Source organism: Dicentrarchus labrax, unplaced genomic scaffold (genome assembly GCF_905237075.1).
Source record: "Dicentrarchus labrax unplaced genomic scaffold, dlabrax2021, whole genome shotgun sequence".
NCBI classification, from domain to species: Eukaryota; Metazoa; Chordata; class Actinopteri; family Moronidae; genus Dicentrarchus; species Dicentrarchus labrax.
The window spans coordinates 24,566,867-24,582,886 of record NW_026136714.1 but is presented as its reverse complement, the minus strand read 5'-3'; the positions used below and the strand labels follow the sequence as shown (position 1 = coordinate 24,582,886).

The 16,020-nt window shown below is 38.6% G+C and overlaps 3 protein-coding genes across 3 annotated transcripts; 1 reads left to right on the top strand and 2 right to left on the bottom strand.

The window, feature by feature from the left end:
• Nucleotides 1–103: 103 nt before the first annotated feature.
• LOC127375613 (protein FAM216A-like) lies at nucleotides 104–2,194 on the bottom strand. The gene is made up of 5 exons (XM_051421665.1): nucleotides 2,025–2,194; nucleotides 1,903–1,934; nucleotides 1,058–1,179; nucleotides 785–911; nucleotides 104–711 (listed from the first exon to the last, which is right to left on the bottom strand). The coding sequence occupies exons 1-5, from the start codon at nucleotides 2,102–2,104 to the stop codon at nucleotides 533–535; spliced, it is 540 nt and encodes a 179-aa protein (XP_051277625.1). The 5' UTR covers nucleotides 2,105–2,194; the 3' UTR covers nucleotides 104–532.
• A 138-nt stretch (nucleotides 2,195–2,332) lies between these two features.
• On the bottom strand, nucleotides 2,333–7,869 carry LOC127375614 (ubiquitin-conjugating enzyme E2 G1). Its single transcript, XM_051421666.1, has 6 exons — nucleotides 7,699–7,869; nucleotides 5,144–5,246; nucleotides 4,952–5,049; nucleotides 4,558–4,736; nucleotides 4,335–4,442; nucleotides 2,333–4,233 (listed from the first exon to the last, which is right to left on the bottom strand). Exons 1-5 carry the CDS (start codon nucleotides 7,739–7,741, stop codon nucleotides 4,356–4,358), a joined length of 510 nt encoding a protein of 169 aa, XP_051277626.1. The 5' UTR covers nucleotides 7,742–7,869; the 3' UTR covers nucleotides 2,333–4,233; nucleotides 4,335–4,355.
• Nucleotides 7,870–10,465: 2,596 nt separating this feature from the next.
• On the top strand, nucleotides 10,466–15,718 carry anapc7 (anaphase promoting complex subunit 7). Its single transcript, XM_051421883.1, has 11 exons — nucleotides 10,466–10,665; nucleotides 11,490–11,676; nucleotides 12,061–12,180; nucleotides 12,497–12,608; nucleotides 12,819–12,972; nucleotides 13,074–13,216; nucleotides 13,385–13,502; nucleotides 13,644–13,840; nucleotides 13,943–14,167; nucleotides 14,315–14,465; nucleotides 14,592–15,718. The coding sequence occupies exons 1-11, from the start codon at nucleotides 10,565–10,567 to the stop codon at nucleotides 14,779–14,781; spliced, it is 1,698 nt and encodes a 565-aa protein (XP_051277843.1). The 5' UTR covers nucleotides 10,466–10,564; the 3' UTR covers nucleotides 14,782–15,718.
• The last annotated feature ends 302 nt before the right edge of the window (nucleotides 15,719–16,020 follow it).

Here is a 16,020-nt window from a genome sequence, read left to right as displayed (position 1 = left end):
TTTATTGTTTTCTTTTTTAACAGGGACAGGGCACATTAATAAACATTGCTGTTAATGCACAGGAGTTAGCCAAAAGGCATCAGTAACAGTTCCTGGATACATGTTCAGGCTATAGTAGTTTTAATAATAGTTATATATATATATAGTGTCAATGGTTCAGTCACACTAGAAAGAACACACTAAAACACTTACTGGATTACTTAATGAGCACACACAGCAATGATTTAAAAAATAGCATATTAATAAAGTGTATAATTCAAAACCATGTTACACTGTCAGGTACAAATTAAAACAAATAATCATTGATAACTGCTTCAGAACATGTAAATATGATGTGTACTGTAACACTTAATGCAGTAGTGCTTGTGTGTAGTTCTGTGTAAAACTGACTGCACACAATTCTCTGTTAGGGACATTAAAGTCATATTTGAACATTTCTGCAATAATACAACAGGTGTTGATACACAGATCAACATAAACATTTACTATCTATACTATAAGGTTGTAGTAAACCCAGTTGCCATCATATATGTCATCTGTTGACTATTTTTGGAAGTATGACATCAGAATGTGCAGTGCTGCTGCTGCTGTTTCCTTTCCTCTGCCCTTGAGGCTTTGCCCTTGCCACATCCTTCTCTGCATCCTTTGTAAACACACTATTTTCTCTATGCTGATGATCTCCATACCTCCTTCTGCAGGTGGGATTCTGACCTAGGAGAAACAAAACACAACATGAGATGGATGATAGTGGTCAGGTTTATGACTGAGACATTAAGATACACACCTGACTGAACGCATGTGCGCAGCACTTTGAGATAGTGCTGCTTCATCTGCTGCCTCATGTGCTCTGTACTGTAAATGTTTGCGATACTGCAAAGGTAGCGCCTCTGTCCGGCTGTAAGGGCTGGATGCTGAGACAGAAACAAGAACTGATGTGATTATACGTGACAGAATGAGAGTAACCTTGTTACATAGGAGGAATGTTATAAATATCTCATTCAAACCATCTTCAAATCGTCCCTTGACAGTAAAAATACCACAGAGACAACATGGTTACCTGTAAGAAGGGTGCAGACATCAGAGATTTGGGAATGTGTATCGTCTTCATGTGCTGACCGCCTGCAGACACATTTGTGTGTGTTCCTCTGTACATCTCCCTCACTTGCTGACATTCAAAGCCTTGCCAAATGCAAAATGTAACAAAACACAACACATTTTCTTTTTTCTGACAGTTAAGATATCTGTGGTGTTATTTAAGCAGCACATTTTAAGACTCTTTAATTGCAGTGTATCATAGCACACATTGAACTGATGACCTAAGTCTAGAATTCATCTCTTTAATGTATTGGTAAAAGTTTAAGGAGCTTTCACTACACAAAGATTACTATTACTATTTTTTTTTTTTACTTGTGTTTTTCAAGTTCATTCTACTCTATTCCTCCTCTCGACTACATTTCAGGGGCAAGTTTTGTGCCTTTTACTCCATATTTATTTGAAAGATATAGTTACCTTTCAGAATATTTTACACACCAAACTAATATGCTTATAAAACATGATTTTTTTTTTTAAAGTACCCAACAGTATAGTAAGAATTAGCTCCGCCTTGACTACTGTAACTGCTACATGTAAATCCATCTGTAATCATAATCCAAAAATACATGAACATCTGAATGGTGCCATTCTGCAAAGCTATAATTTGCTTATTGTACATTTACTGAAGTAGAATTTAGACTGCAGGACTTTTATTTAAATAAGCAACCAAGAAGTTTAGTTTGTCATCAACCAGAAAGAAAACTATTACATTTTAGAGAATGTTTGTGTTCAAATAATCTATTTTCTAATTCAATAATGAAAACAGGTTTACTCATGTCTGGTTAGCATTTAAAGGAATATTTGACTCACCATCTGTGCATCTGTTGTTAGATTCTGTAGTCCTAAAAATCAAGAATCTCAGTTTGAAAATAAAAAATTCCATCATCTGTATTCATCCATTAAAACTGTTAACACTTATGTTGTGGTCTTACCTCTTTAGGATGTGACCGCTTCCATTTTTTAACAGGTTTTCTTTTTTCAGCTGCTCAACAAATGTAACCCGCTTTCTCATTGTTACTTACAATCCCAAAATGTCCTGTCGATATGTCAGAGAGGTTGCTAGCATCTTTATCAGCTCAGTATGTGTTGCAGCCAGCAGAGCCCATTAGTGTGAAAGGAAGCCAGCCCTGAAATCTGACACTATTCCCAGGGTTCCAATTACAGAGCAGAGGTCTAATATACTTGAACCCAGAGCGTGTTCTCATCTAAAATGTAAAACACAAACAAAATTACAAGCCACTCTGTTTACACACTTTATTGAGCATCATGTCCAATATACATTGCATTGACACAAAATGGAAAGAAAAACAACCCAAAACAAATAATGGCGTTAGGGCGGATTACCTGGACACACCATTTTCAGGGCGTATTGCTTAATGACATTTCAAACGCACCGAATCTGTGCAAATACAGTGAACACCGGTCAGAGGAGGTCATGGTAGGTTAGAAAATTCTGACTTAAAAAGGTAATGTCAACAGCAGTTATGTGATCATCAAGTCTACAGAAATCTACTAACTGTACACATCACATTCACCCAGAATGTACTAACAATGGTATCATATTTAAACATACCCCACTCCTTCAAACCTGATTGCATGCGCCAAAAGATGGTTAGCTATTTTTCAATGTCAGTCACAGATCAATCATGTATAACATAATTCAAAATCGATGTCATCATGGCTTTAATAGTCAGCAACACCATCAATTAAAGTGAGCAAAAGCCAATGGTTTCCAGACTCCACCCAAACTGTGTATATCCTTCAAAAATAAAACCTAGATGCAGGATTGTGTTCGTTTCCCCACAGAACACTAACACTTTTCTAAGTGGTGCGTTAACTTCAAGTCTCTATCAAGAATTACAACCCAAATTCAGTGATTAAGTAAAGGTGATAAATATTATCTAAGTATGCACCAATCACAACTCAAGATGTTGATAGAATATAAGAGCATTACTCAACAATCTCCCCAAAGTCCTCAGAGTCTAAACCACGAGTGAATGTGACTTACACATCATCATTTACCCACACTGATCGAAAGCCACAACAAACGGAGTAAGAACGACTATCCTAACTACTATGGAGCCCCTACAATAACCCATGTTAATAGATCAACAACTCTAACAACCATAAACCCTTGTCCAATTTATTCCTTTCAAATTGAAGTAAGCTCAGATGCCAGTTAACCAGAACACACGCAGAATAGTCACAGCTTAGGTTATTTTCACAGACTGTGGTTTGGTTGTCCATGATTTATAATAACGGTTGATCTTCACTGACCGAGAGGGCCACGTGTTAAAGGGTCAGAAACATTAACAGATTGCCAATCATGACCCTAATGAATTTTGATCCTGAGAAGTTGGCACAAACCTTCCATTACCATTAGCTATGCTTGTGTGAGTCAACATATTATAAAACAGTGACTCTCAAATCACTGAGTAAGCCATTCCATTTACATCTACAGCTAGCAACAATACATAACGGAGCTGTTTAAGGAGATCATGCAGGTTTGAGAGTCATGGTTTTATATAATTCTTAGACATACACTAGTATAAGAAGAAAATGCTAACAGGAGGCCGTTTCTCAGAAAAATAGACTGTATGAAACTCCTTATCAGTTCCTCTAAAAGTTCTCAACCGACCCTCTAAACAACAAGCACACTGTGAGGAGGTGAAGCCAACAAAAGGCAACGGTGATTCAATGACAGTGTTGAAAATAATCACATCTATTGACAGAGATTTGTTGGGCCGACATTAATCTGGTGGTTAAGTATTCAGTAGGGAGGACAAGTGATGACCTAATGGTAACGGGTTTTTGTTTTGTTTTACACAATCTTGACCACTAAATTGCATAAGAAACCTGGTATAAAGTAGAAACTGTTCAGCAGCAGATAAAAAAGCAAGTTAATTTACAGTAGTGACATATCTTACATCATTAATTTTTCAAAATAAATAACATTAAATATACAATTCCAGGTAGGAAACAGGATAATTTCGCTGGTAGGGTTCTCAAATTGGCTCATCTTGCGGAAAATGACAACCGTTCACAGAAACGTGGTTGAAGACAACCAATTCCTTTGACTGGCAAAACAAGGGGTGCAAAAGCCTTTTGCTGAAATTTTCCCTCTGAAGGCATTTCCTTTAACTGAAAAGAAGAAGAAAAAAGAACATTGTAATTACTATCAGCTCCAGCAGCAAGGTTTCACATGTGACAATTATGTAGCTGAAACAATTCAGTTTACTTACCCTGGAATTTACAATTGACTCCTAATCAAATGCCATCTCTTGACTTTTTCTTACACAGCGAGCCACCTTTCTCTTGAATTCACCGTTAGGGTCCTCCCTCCACTCTTTCTGTGAGAGCAACACCAGATTCTTTTAATGACAAATCCTCAATTTACCTACCCAGATAGCACGAATGAAAAGGGATTCACAGTGTCAGGGGAAAGGGATAAGTCGTGTAACTCACCGCAGCATCCACATTAGCTGGTGAGTCGCTGTTGGGATCTGCCAGCATGGAGATAACACTAATCATGATTGTCTCTACTGTGTGGATTGGAAGCCAGCGCTCCTCAGGCTTTTCATAACCAAACTTATCTTCTCCTGGCTCATGCAGAATTGAGATGCAAACGTCCCCGTTCTTAGCAACTGTAGAGAATAGGAGCATAAATTTAACTGCTGCCAATACAAAGTGATGACACCCTTAATTACAATTAAACTCAAAGCCTGGATTACTTTTCAGCTTAATCACAAAAACCTTTATAATAATCCAATGAAGTAGCAAAAATTAATTTATATATATCCAGAGCTAGTGAAGGAGATGAAGATTTCAAGTGTGGAAAAGAGCCTGCTAATGTGTTTACCATTTGGGTGCCAAATTTCAGTGATGAACTTCATCTTTGGAGGCCGTAGTGGATAATCATAGGGAAAGGTTAGGTATGCTTTGAAAAACCCTCCTTCGCTGCAATACAAAACAGAGCAAAGACAAATAAGAACTTATGAATTGAAATACTAATTTATATATTTCTCACTCATACAAATATTTTCTCACTTACAAAAGGGTATCTTGTGGACCAATGATCACAACCTCCCATTTATATATGTCATCATCGTCTATCAGACCAGCTGAAAAGCCCTCCACAGGGTTCTTGTTGAGCTCTGCAAAGACAGGCAGATGGTATCTTTTAATATGATGAACTGCACATTAAACAACTATAGTAATTACACAAACTGTAACAGGTCTACATATGTGATCAAGTAAGTAGTCGGGTAAAGATTACTGGGTATATTTTGAAACAATTGTTACATTGACAAATCCCTTGCAAAGGACAGAGAGCGTGAGACAAACGCTTGAAAACGATTTTTCAAGGACAACAAATGTAAAGTTCAAAACCAAACATCAACAAAGAAGTCATATTAAATTGATTTTAAAACTGGCCACAACAGCAGAACACCAGGGGGAAAACTAGGTGCTACAAAGATGGTGCACAGTAAACACAGAGAGGACAATAAAAACGCAGCAGAGCCATAATGAAACTGTTGAGGTCACTGACGTTAATGAAGTATGATGGGGGGTACAGGTAAATCTAGGGTACGCTGCATGTTGGTTTTTTCACTTTTGTGAACTGCTGCAGGAAATGTTGAGTTTGCATTCACAACTAATTGATGACACAAAGCAGGTTAACAGCTGCTGACCAGAATGAATAAGTAATAAGTGCTGTATTAGCCCCTTTAATTAACACCATTACTCTTAAAAAGCATGAATTGTACTGATTTGATCTCCTGAGCCTTTGTTACAATTTTCTGGCTGAGATACGGCATACTGACTCGAACCATAGGGTTTTTAATATATCAATAAAGTATATGAAATGCGTGCATCAAAACAATTTACAGCACTGACACTTGACTGACGCTGCTTAAAATATTTCTCTAATATCACTTTAGTTTTATATTATATCATAATATTTAGTGAAGTAACAGAAAGATTAGTTTGTATCTTTCCATTTAATAATATTTAAAAGCTAACTGTCTATTTGTCATAGTCATAGTCTCACATTATTGCAACTTTATTCAATAAATATACAGTTTGACTAATGTTCACTAAATCAAATCGTGGTTTCCAAAAATAAAAATCACTGTTAAACTGAATCATCACCTTGAACTGAATCAACCACGGTGAAGGCAGTGATTCACATCCCCACGCACAGAGAAACCAGAATTAGCATATTGTACAATATGTTAAATCAGTCATAGAACAGGATGATGGGCCGTCTAATTTTGTTAAACCAGTGGACATTGTGGAAGATGGTTACTGTCATTGCTGCACCATGAGAAAATCTGAATCCTGTCCACAGTCAGTGGTTATGGCAAGCTCCAGTACATTATCACAGTAGGTCTAACTTAATCAAAGTAGGTCACTTTGTGACTGTGCCACAGTGTACAGCAGGGAAAAAGACTGAAATAATATCAGCGTTGTGATAAGACTTTACATTGTCTGTGATGCTGACCCCTGTGATATAAGTTAGCTCAGATATATTTTACTAATCTTGAACAAATTTTTCTGACATAGACTTTTTTTACTTTTGCAGTTGAGTAAACTGCCTCTTCCTACTGGCCATTTTAGTAAAATTACAAATGGGATTGTCTCAGAGATCACCTGCCAACACCACAGCCATAAAGTATCATTCATACCTAGGTGCCTTCCTAACTATGTAACGTATGACTTTAACGGTATCTGCTACAATCATGGTTTTAATAGGCTCGGCATGATGACCATTGTCATCAGGAAAAAAATGTGTATTTAAAAAATATCAGTTTACATATTTTTTTATTTATATAACCGACCCGGGAGACAGACATCCAGACGCTGAACGGGACTGTCAGTCAGCTGCAGACCAGACTGAACATCAGGGGTATCGGTGTCTCCGTGTGTCTGGGCACCCACAGTAGTAATAATAATAATAATAATACTAATGCTAATAATAATAATGAGTCTCAAATTAAGCCAACGTGATAAGAATAGGAGTTTTGCAATTGTAGGCTTGGACACGGAGATACCTCTGCTCACTAAAAGCTGCTAACTAAGCAGCGTTACAGTCTGAGCCAGATTTGACACCAGAAACGCTAAATATTACCATATACAGCTAGGTGGTGAGTTTGTGGTTTTAATCAAGCTGCTGCTGATATGGTAGCACAATAGTCTATGGAAGGCTTAGGGTTTCTAAAGCTATCATTAGCAAAGCTAAAATCATCAGAGCAGATGAGTCCATGGATTGATTATTCCTTTGTTCCGTCAGCTAACTAATGTCGAACTTGCTAGCCCCCGCTAGCAAGGCTGGCGTTGCGATTCAGTGCTGGTTCCGATATAATGTTATTTTTGCCACGTATACTTCAAAATATGTATCTTTATTTCTACCAGAGAACAGCTAATACAAGCAGCTTAGTCACATACTAGTGATAAAGGAACCCATTATGTCGCTTGGTTAGCTTTCTGAGCTTACTCCTATGGCGTAAACATAGCTTTGCGTAGCTAAAAAAAAGCTAACGTTAGCCGCTAGGTTGCTAGCCTTTATATCGGCTGTATTTGCTTACAGTTTTGTATTCATATTACCTGCCAGTTGTTTTCGAAGAAGTAATGCTGATTGTTCGGTCATGGTACGCGGACGTAAAAGAAAAACACTTTGTGTCAACAAATAATTTCCGAAAAAAAAGAGCTAAAGCTGAAGTCGGGTGAGATGTTGCGCTGCCTGCTGCTGATTTCCCTCACTGTTTTGACACAAGGTTCAGCTGCTGGCTTTAGCTGTGCGCATGCGCGTCTGCAGTTTATCTTGTGTATGTGTGTTCAAAGCAGCTCTTCTTAAGAAATCAACAGGCACTAACCTGGAAAACGTTATTTCCAACCCACAAGATTCCTGATTGATATATGATACACTCTTTAGACCATGAGAGTTCAGTTCCCAGAATAGGCGGTGATTCCAGCTGGAACATCAAAATACTGTATGTGTCAAGTCTCAGCAAAGGGGTCTGACATAAATGGTAAATGGCTGAATTTATACATGGCTTTTATCCAAAGCGCTTCACAATTTGCCTTTCGTTCACTCAGTCACTCACGTCAATGGCAGCGAGCTACCATGCAAGGTGCTGACCTGACCATCAGGAGCAATTCTTGGTTCAGTATTTTCCCAACAACAGGAGGTGTCAGGGATCGACCTCCAGCCCTGTGATCAGCAGACAAACTGCTCTACCTCCTGAGCCACAGCCGCCCCACATCAGTCCTCCATTGTCTTTTGAGAATCCCAGACCACTTGGTGCTTATGAGGGTGTTACTGACTGACTGATTGTTGTTTAAGTCATGGTGTTTTATTGTGATTTGGTTTGTAAAAATGTCTGGCCTTATTGGGTGCTATATTGCCTAGGCTGGCCTTCTGTCTTATTATCTTATTCATGCATCAGTGGGTAAACCAATTCTTTCTAAATCCTCATGAGTTTGTAAAATTGTCAAAAAGCTGTCTTTTAGTATTGCATTGTTATTATCAATTGTTGTTTTGACAAGTTTATTGATGATGAAGTATTTTGGCATTTTGAAACAATGTTAATGTTAATTTGTGGTATAAAACTGAGAAACAAGATGCTCTTATTTAGTAGCATGATATAATAATTCTAAAAAATTTTATTTGACTATTATAAATGTAAATGTTACTCGAAATATTATTATACCTGTGCACATTATTAATCTTATTTATCTTCTCTCTGCGGTCATGGAGCCACTGCCTGAAGGCCAAAGAGGATGAGGAGGATGTTCTTCCTTCAGGCCATTTGGGTCCTGAACGAGTGACCTTTCAGAGGACTACACATCATTTATAATTCATCCATTTACTATAAATTCCTGTCATACAGATGTCATTATCACCCCTTATAATGCATATATCATTATTATTATTATTTATTTTATCTGAACAGGGACAGTGCACAATAAAACATTAACCCTGTATATAACAAGGAGAGATGCAGTGCACCGGGTTTTAGCAAGTTGCTATTTTCCACTTGTAGTCCCTGGGCAGGTAGATGGAACATACAATAAATTAAAAACAGTTACTAAATTCACAGCTGTGCAAAATTTAAATTACAAAGTTATGAATACACACATTCCCACATCATTAAAACAATTTAAAACAATTTACCCCCCTCCCGCCAACTTTTATGAATAAATATGCCCCCCCATCAAATACACACACACACACACACACACAAATGTCTACAAGTTTGCTGTGACAGCATCCAACGTTTTGTGTGACATGAAAATGTTTTAAAATATATCATTATTTACTGTTTCATGTTTTGAAAATCATTAGACTATTTTGTTTCATTGTTTCAAAGTCTCATTTTACTTTTGAATCCTGTTTGCTAGATGTATTCTGGAGCTTGGCAGATTTTCACTATACATCGGACTGTGTATGATTGTGTATGTGACAGTAAACTTGATTTGATTTTAATTTGATTTACTTTAGAATACTCACTTTTGAGATCAAAATACTTCTTATTGACTATTAATTCCAGCTGTTGGAAAATTGCTCATCTGTGTCACTCCAGTTGCATACACTGCCAGTTTGAGACATGAAAGACAATGTTGTGGGTGGACACGATATGCACACAGGCACATTTGAGGAAGGGCTCAAATAGCATATTTCATAGGTGAAATGTATTATTTAAGGGATCATGTCTTCAGCCAGCTGAAAGATAGACAGTCTGTTAGGAGAAAGAAGATACAAGTTAAAAAAGTCATTTTTATCTTTTTGCCTGCATTAGTTGACTATGAAAATCTAATTATTTACCCTATGTATGGATGGATAATTGTATTTTTTAATTACAAATTTATTAGGGACACTATTATTAAACCTAATGAAAAAAGTTTTTATTATATTTATGTCATGTATCTCATAATACAAGTAGCTACTGTATAACGGTTGTTTAGCAAAAACAGACCGTATAGATTAACCGGTTTTGCCCAAAATCAAGGAGAAACTAAGTAGCTTCACATTAATTTACTAAAAAAATAAAAAATATTGCTGCAGCAAATACACAAGATGCGTTCACAACTATCGGATATAGGCATGCAGAGCGTCCTATAGTGAACTGTAACTTTCGACTAAAACATTTTACTCATTATTTTAAACATTAAAACATGAACATTTGTACTCCAAGCACGTTTGTGTACTTTCACGTATTGTTTCTCCAATAAAAATAAAGTCAATAAAAAGTTGTTGTCAAAGTCGCAGATTTCCTGAACATATAATATGTACAAGCGCAGTTGTTGAAGGCACGAGCTTGTGAAGAGAACCTGAAGGCAGCAATACGCGGAAGGAAGGTTGTTGGGCGCCATATTTAATACATCAGAAGCTAGTTAGCGTTAGCTGTTTACAAGCCCAAACTTTTAACTTGAGACGGAAACGTAAAGCAAGCCCTCAACACAACCGAACATGAATGTAATAGATCATGTACGGGATATGGCTGCCGCTGGCCTTCACTCTAATGTCCGGATATTGAGCAGTTTGTTGTTGACGATGAGTAATAACAATCCGTAAGTATTGTCAGAGCGGGGTCCGTCTATTTCCTGAAGAGTGCTCTCGTTCACCAGTGTCTTATGTTGTCTGCCCGTTAATGTGATAGCCCAAAGCTAACTGGTCAACAACAGATAACATTAATGACTGTAACCGTAAAGCACGTCAGATTTCTAAATTAATGTAAACAGACTCCCGTTAAATACTCCGTAGAGTATTTAGAGTTGCGTTTATATTAACGGTGTACGTTCATTTCCAGCAAATAGTCGTATGTAGAGTCTCCTTTAGGTTAATGGTGGCTGCAGTTAGCAGTTAGCTTGAAGTACTGTGGATTCAACCGATCAGAGTACTGTGTAAGGTGACTTGTCACATATATTGTTGATAACTTGATTTCCCCCCGTTCACGATAGAGTGTGATTGATTTAAAGTCAGTGGCTGTGTATGAGCGGTGCTGTCTCAGTTACTGTACAGTGCAGCCCAGCTCAACCAGGATGCCTCTATTCTTTATAAAAACTGCTGGATTAGGTCTTACACTGCCGTGCTTTGCATCAATAGACATTTTCACTATCTTTGTTTATTCTTGTTACGGTAACCTTTATATTTGGAATATTCTTCATTAGTTGGATTGGCTGTATATATTGTTATGAACATAATATTCTTGTTTTTATTCAGTTTTTCTCTTCTGTATTTTCTTTTACTCAATGAGTTAATTTAAGTCTTTGGACTATTAGCATTTTACCTAACACCTTGCCTTATAATGTGTGCAATAGATATACACATTTCCTTTGTGGTTTCTTCTCTGATTCTAATTACTTTATTGTTTGTATCTTTATTTTGTTTCCAGAGAGCTGTTCTCACCGGCCCAGAAGTACCAGATGTTGGTTTACCATGCTGATGCCATCTTCCATGATAAAGAGTATCGTAATGCTGCCTGCAAATACAGTATGGCTCTGCAACAGAAGAAGGTGCTCAGCAAAACGTCTAAAGTTCGTACTTCTACTGGTGGAGCCGCATCTAACATACAGGCACAGGTATGTTAGGTACCACTGATTGAAGCCGTAACACAACTCGTGTGTGTGACTAGCAGATTTCCTACTCTATGGAAGATGACTCAACAATTGCAGATATAGTTGTTTTCATTTGCTGATAGTATTATACTATATTTTGAGGGACACTAAAATCTCCTCTATGTGGCACACAGTGCTTTACTTACATTTACAGTTTATATACAGTATAAACCAAAGAACATTTGAACTTGATAGGTGTGTGGTTGCTTTTGCCATCATCAACTCTTGCTGAAGGATAAAAGGATAAAATGTGTTGTCTTGTGTTTGCTAAATCAATACCACTGACTTGTTCAGTTGGCATGAATGGTAACGGAAAAACATCCAGTTACACTGATTGTTATCTTTCAGAGTTTGCCATCAGAGATTGAGGTGAAGTACAAGATAGCTGAGTGCTACACCATATTGAAACTGGATAAAGATGCCATTGCAGTGCTCGATGGGATTCCATCCAGACAGAGGACTCCGAAGGTAATATTTGCAACTATTTATGTATTATTGATTAATCTTTCGATCATTTTCCCAAAGCCCAAAGGGGACGTCCTCAAATATCTCGTTTTGTCCACAACCCATAGAGGACTAAAGAAACCAGGGAATATTCTCATCTGAGACACTGAAATCAGAGAATTTTTTCTTCTTCTTTTTTTTTTTTTTTTTTTAACAATCAATGATCATAAGAGTCTACAACTAATTGATTAATTGACAAATCATTGCGGCTCTATTTGAGTTTGTTAGCTTTTATAGAGAATTGTGATCAAAAGGATGGTATTGTTCTTTCTCGCCTCAGATCAACATGATGCTAGCTAACCTGTACAGGAAAGCTGGCCAGGAGCGCTCTGCAGTGACGAGCTACAAAGAGGTCCTCAGACAGTGTCCCCTCGCCCTGGATGCAATCATTGGTATGAGTAGCTGCAGAGACACCTTCATCTAAATCTACATTTAACCTGCTGAGACACTTATGTATGTATATATAGTCTTGTGTGTACACTCGCAAAAGTTCTGCTTGTGAATCTCTCACTCCAGTGTACTTTTTAGAGAGCTTTGACACCTGTTTATGAAAAGTGCTCTTTAAATAATTAATAAAAAAAATATTATGTTTTTTCCACTAGGTCTTCTCTCTTTATCAGTCAAAGGAGCTGAAGTGGCGTCCATGACTATGGATGTGATCCAGAGTATCCCCAACCTGGACTGGCTCTCTGTTTGGGTCAAAGCATATGCCTTCATACACGCGGGGGACAATCAAAGAGCCATCAACACTATTTGGTGAGCAGAGCAGCAATGCTTTATACAAAGTGAATATCACTGTTCCTTTTTAATGTGACAGTCTTGTTTATTTGTTGTGTCTCCATCTCGTCTTGTCTCAGCTCTCTTGAGAAGAAGTCTCTGTTGCGGGACAACGTAGACCTCCTGGTGAGCCTGGCAGATGTCTACTTCAGGGCAGGTGACACCAAGAACGCCATCCTCAAATTTGAACAAGCCCAGATGCTGGACCCATACCTCATCAAAGGTGACTGATTGACCTAGAATCTGTCATAAACGGTTAAAATGTATTTAGGTTGTTTTGTACTATTTGATCGTCAGGGCTGGATTAACTTTCATTGTCTGTGCTGTGAGCTCAGGACGCATGCACCAGCTTTACACCCTAAAATGTCCGTTGTGTTGTTTGCTCTTGCAGGAATGGATGTTTATGGGTACCTGATGGCCCGTGAAGGACACTTGGAGGATGTTGAAGTCCTTGGGGGACGATTATTTAATATCTCGGACCAGCATGCAGAACCCTGGGTGATCTCTGGGTGAGTCTCTGAGCAGGCGGCCTCAATAGGCCTTTGCTTGGGACACATATCACTTCTAGATGTGTAACTGTTACTTTTTATGTGAAATAGCACTGTCCTGTTAAGTCTTTGTAATGCTTTGAATGTGTTTCTGTGGGTCAGTTGTCACAGCTTTTATAGCAAGCGTTACTCCAGAGCCCTCTACCTGGGAGCCAAGGCCATCCAGCTGAACAGCAACAGCGTGCAGGCTCTCCTCCTGAAGGGTGCAGCGCTGAGAAACATGGGTCGTGTTCAGGAAGCCATCATCCATTTCAGAGAGGCCATGCGCTTGGCACCCTGCAGGCTCGACTGCTACGAAGGCATGTTTGGCTTTTTAAAAAATTCTATCCCATTATGGTCTTTTCACTCGGGAGTACATTTCTATTCTGCTTTTTAAAGTATTCATACCCGCCCCTTCACAGGTCTGATCGACTGTTACCTGGCATCCAATGGGATCCGAGAGGCTATGGGAATGGCCAATAACATCTATAAGACTCTGGGGGCCAACGCACAGACTCTGACCATCCTTGCCACAGTGTGCCTGGAAGACCCGGTGACTCAGGAGAAAGCCAAAACCCTGCTGGACAAAGCACTGGCCCAGAGACCGGACTACACCAAGGCTGTGGTCAAAAAGGCTGAATTGCTCAGTACGTACAACTGCCTTTGAAAATGCTCACCAGCAACAGCATGGACATTTTTCAGTATTAGATTAAAAAAAAAAAAAAAATTAAAATCTATTCAGTAACTTAAAGAAAATAAATATGGAAATAAAAGTGTCCTGTGTGCTTTTGAAGGTCGGGAACAGAAATATGAAGAAGGGATCGCTCTCCTCCGTAACGCCCTGGCCAATCAGAGTGACTGTGTCCTGCACAGAATGCTGGGAGATTTTCTGGTGGCTGTAAACGATTACCAAGAAGCCATGGATCAGTACAGCATAGCACTAAGGTAACCAGAGACTGCTCCTTACTTTAACTTCTAATACTTCTTCTGATATGTTGCAAAAATAAAGCAAAGTATTCTTTTAGCCACGTAATGATGGGGAGTTTATGCATTTCTATTGTATTTCCTAAGCTTGGATCCCAATGACCAGAAGTCTTTAGAAGGCATGCAGAAGATGGAGAAGGAGGAGAGTCCCACAGATGCCACGGTGGAGCTGGACGGTGACGACATGGAGGGCAGCGGAGAGGACGGAGACCTTGAGGGCAGTGACAGTGAAGCAGCGCAGTGGGCGGATCAGGAACAGTGGTTTGGTATGCAGTGACCCCGGCCACTGAAGGATACACAGTCAGTTCCACCTTCCAAACACACTGAAGCCTGTCAGAAGCTTTCAGCCACCAGGGTTGTCGAACAGGACACTCTAATGCGGTTTCCCCAACATCCTGACAGCCTTATCAGCCACATCACAGCGGAGCTAATTGAGGCGCGTTTGCTCGTCTGTAGCGCTGCCTAATACAGTCTTACCAGAGGACACTCAACCCCACAGACAATCAAGACGTGTTAAACACCTTGATTGTTCAATGTTTGAAAAAAAAATAAGATGCTTTGGGTGTTTCTTCAGCACTTCTTTCTTTTGTCACTCCGGCGGTCTGCGGCTGCCTGAATGAATGCATCGTTGTCCCAGGCGGGGCAAAGTACAACTTAAAGTTAAATATTTAATTACAAAGTGAGTGTCAGTGTATTAAAAAAACCCTGCCTTTTTGAGGTTGAGTTGTTCCCAGGTAAGATGTACTTGGGGGGGGGGGGGGATGTAGACTGAAGCAACTGGTGTTATGGGAAATTTTGTTCAGGCCAAGATGGCTGGAGTTATCCTTCACATGTGTCACAGGAGGGACTGCAAAGATTTTAAATGTGTGTTTTGTTTGAGCCTGTCCGACTCACTTGTTTGCCAACGACTTCTTCGTCTTTAACAGGCAAACTAGAGGTCTATGAAAAAGTGACTATGTACCATATTTCTGCTGCTCTTTGAAATGTATCCTCTTCATTTTAACATGAGAATGTGTCATATAATGTACATGCTTATCATTTTATGTGTGTTGTCTTTTGAGTCTGCCTTTATGTATCAAAAAAATAATACTATGATTGACTCATTCTTAAGTTGGGAAGTGTTACTTAACCATTTCAGGACAACTGTTTATAGTATTTTGTACATATTTTTAAAGTGTATAATAAAATGATTAAACACTCTCACTTGACATAAATGTAGTAGTCCAGTTTCTCTTAAACAGGTCCAGAGGTAGACAGCATGTTGTATTGTTTAATCAGTGGTTCCCAACCTTTTTCCTTAAGGCACTCCTTTTCTATCACTGAATAAACTAAGTGACATTTTATGGATATTTCATATTCAGTGCAAAACAATAATACTACAGAACAACTGAAACTGTACAATGAACTCAAACAGGAAATACAATAACTGCAGGCAGTTTGTGTAAAACAAGCAATTTGGATGAATTAAAATGACTTCCTATGAATATTGATCAGAGATGAGTTTTACAGATTTGTT

Coding starts and splice junctions, on each gene's coding strand:
- LOC127375613 (XM_051421665.1), bottom strand. CDS start 2,104: ATGAGAAAGCGGGTTACATTTGTTGAGCAGCTGAAAAAAGAAAACCTG. Junction 1,180..1,902: donor TAACAACAGATGCACAGATG/GTGAGTCAAATA, acceptor GCATTTGGCAAG/GCTTTGAATGTCAGCAAGTG. Junction 712..784: donor GCGCACATGCGTTCAGTCAG/GTGTGTATCTTA, acceptor TGTTTCTCCTAG/GTCAGAATCCCACCTGCAGA.
- LOC127375614 (XM_051421666.1), bottom strand. CDS start 7,741: ATGACCGAACAATCAGCATTACTTCTTCGAAAACAACTGGCAG. Junction 5,247..7,698: donor TCTTCGAAAACAACTGGCAG/GTAATATGAATA, acceptor CTGTCTTTGCAG/AGCTCAACAAGAACCCTGTG. Junction 4,737..4,951: donor TGAAATTTGGCACCCAAATG/GTAAACACATTA, acceptor TATTCTCTACAG/TTGCTAAGAACGGGGACGTT.
- anapc7 (XM_051421883.1), top strand. CDS start 10,565: ATGAATGTAATAGATCATGTACGGGATATGGCTGCCGCTGGCCTTCAC. Junction 12,973..13,073: donor AGAGCCATCAACACTATTTG/GTGAGCAGAGCA, acceptor GTCTTGTCTCAG/CTCTCTTGAGAAGAAGTCTC. Junction 13,841..13,942: donor CAGGCTCGACTGCTACGAAG/GCATGTTTGGCT, acceptor GCCCCTTCACAG/GTCTGATCGACTGTTACCTG.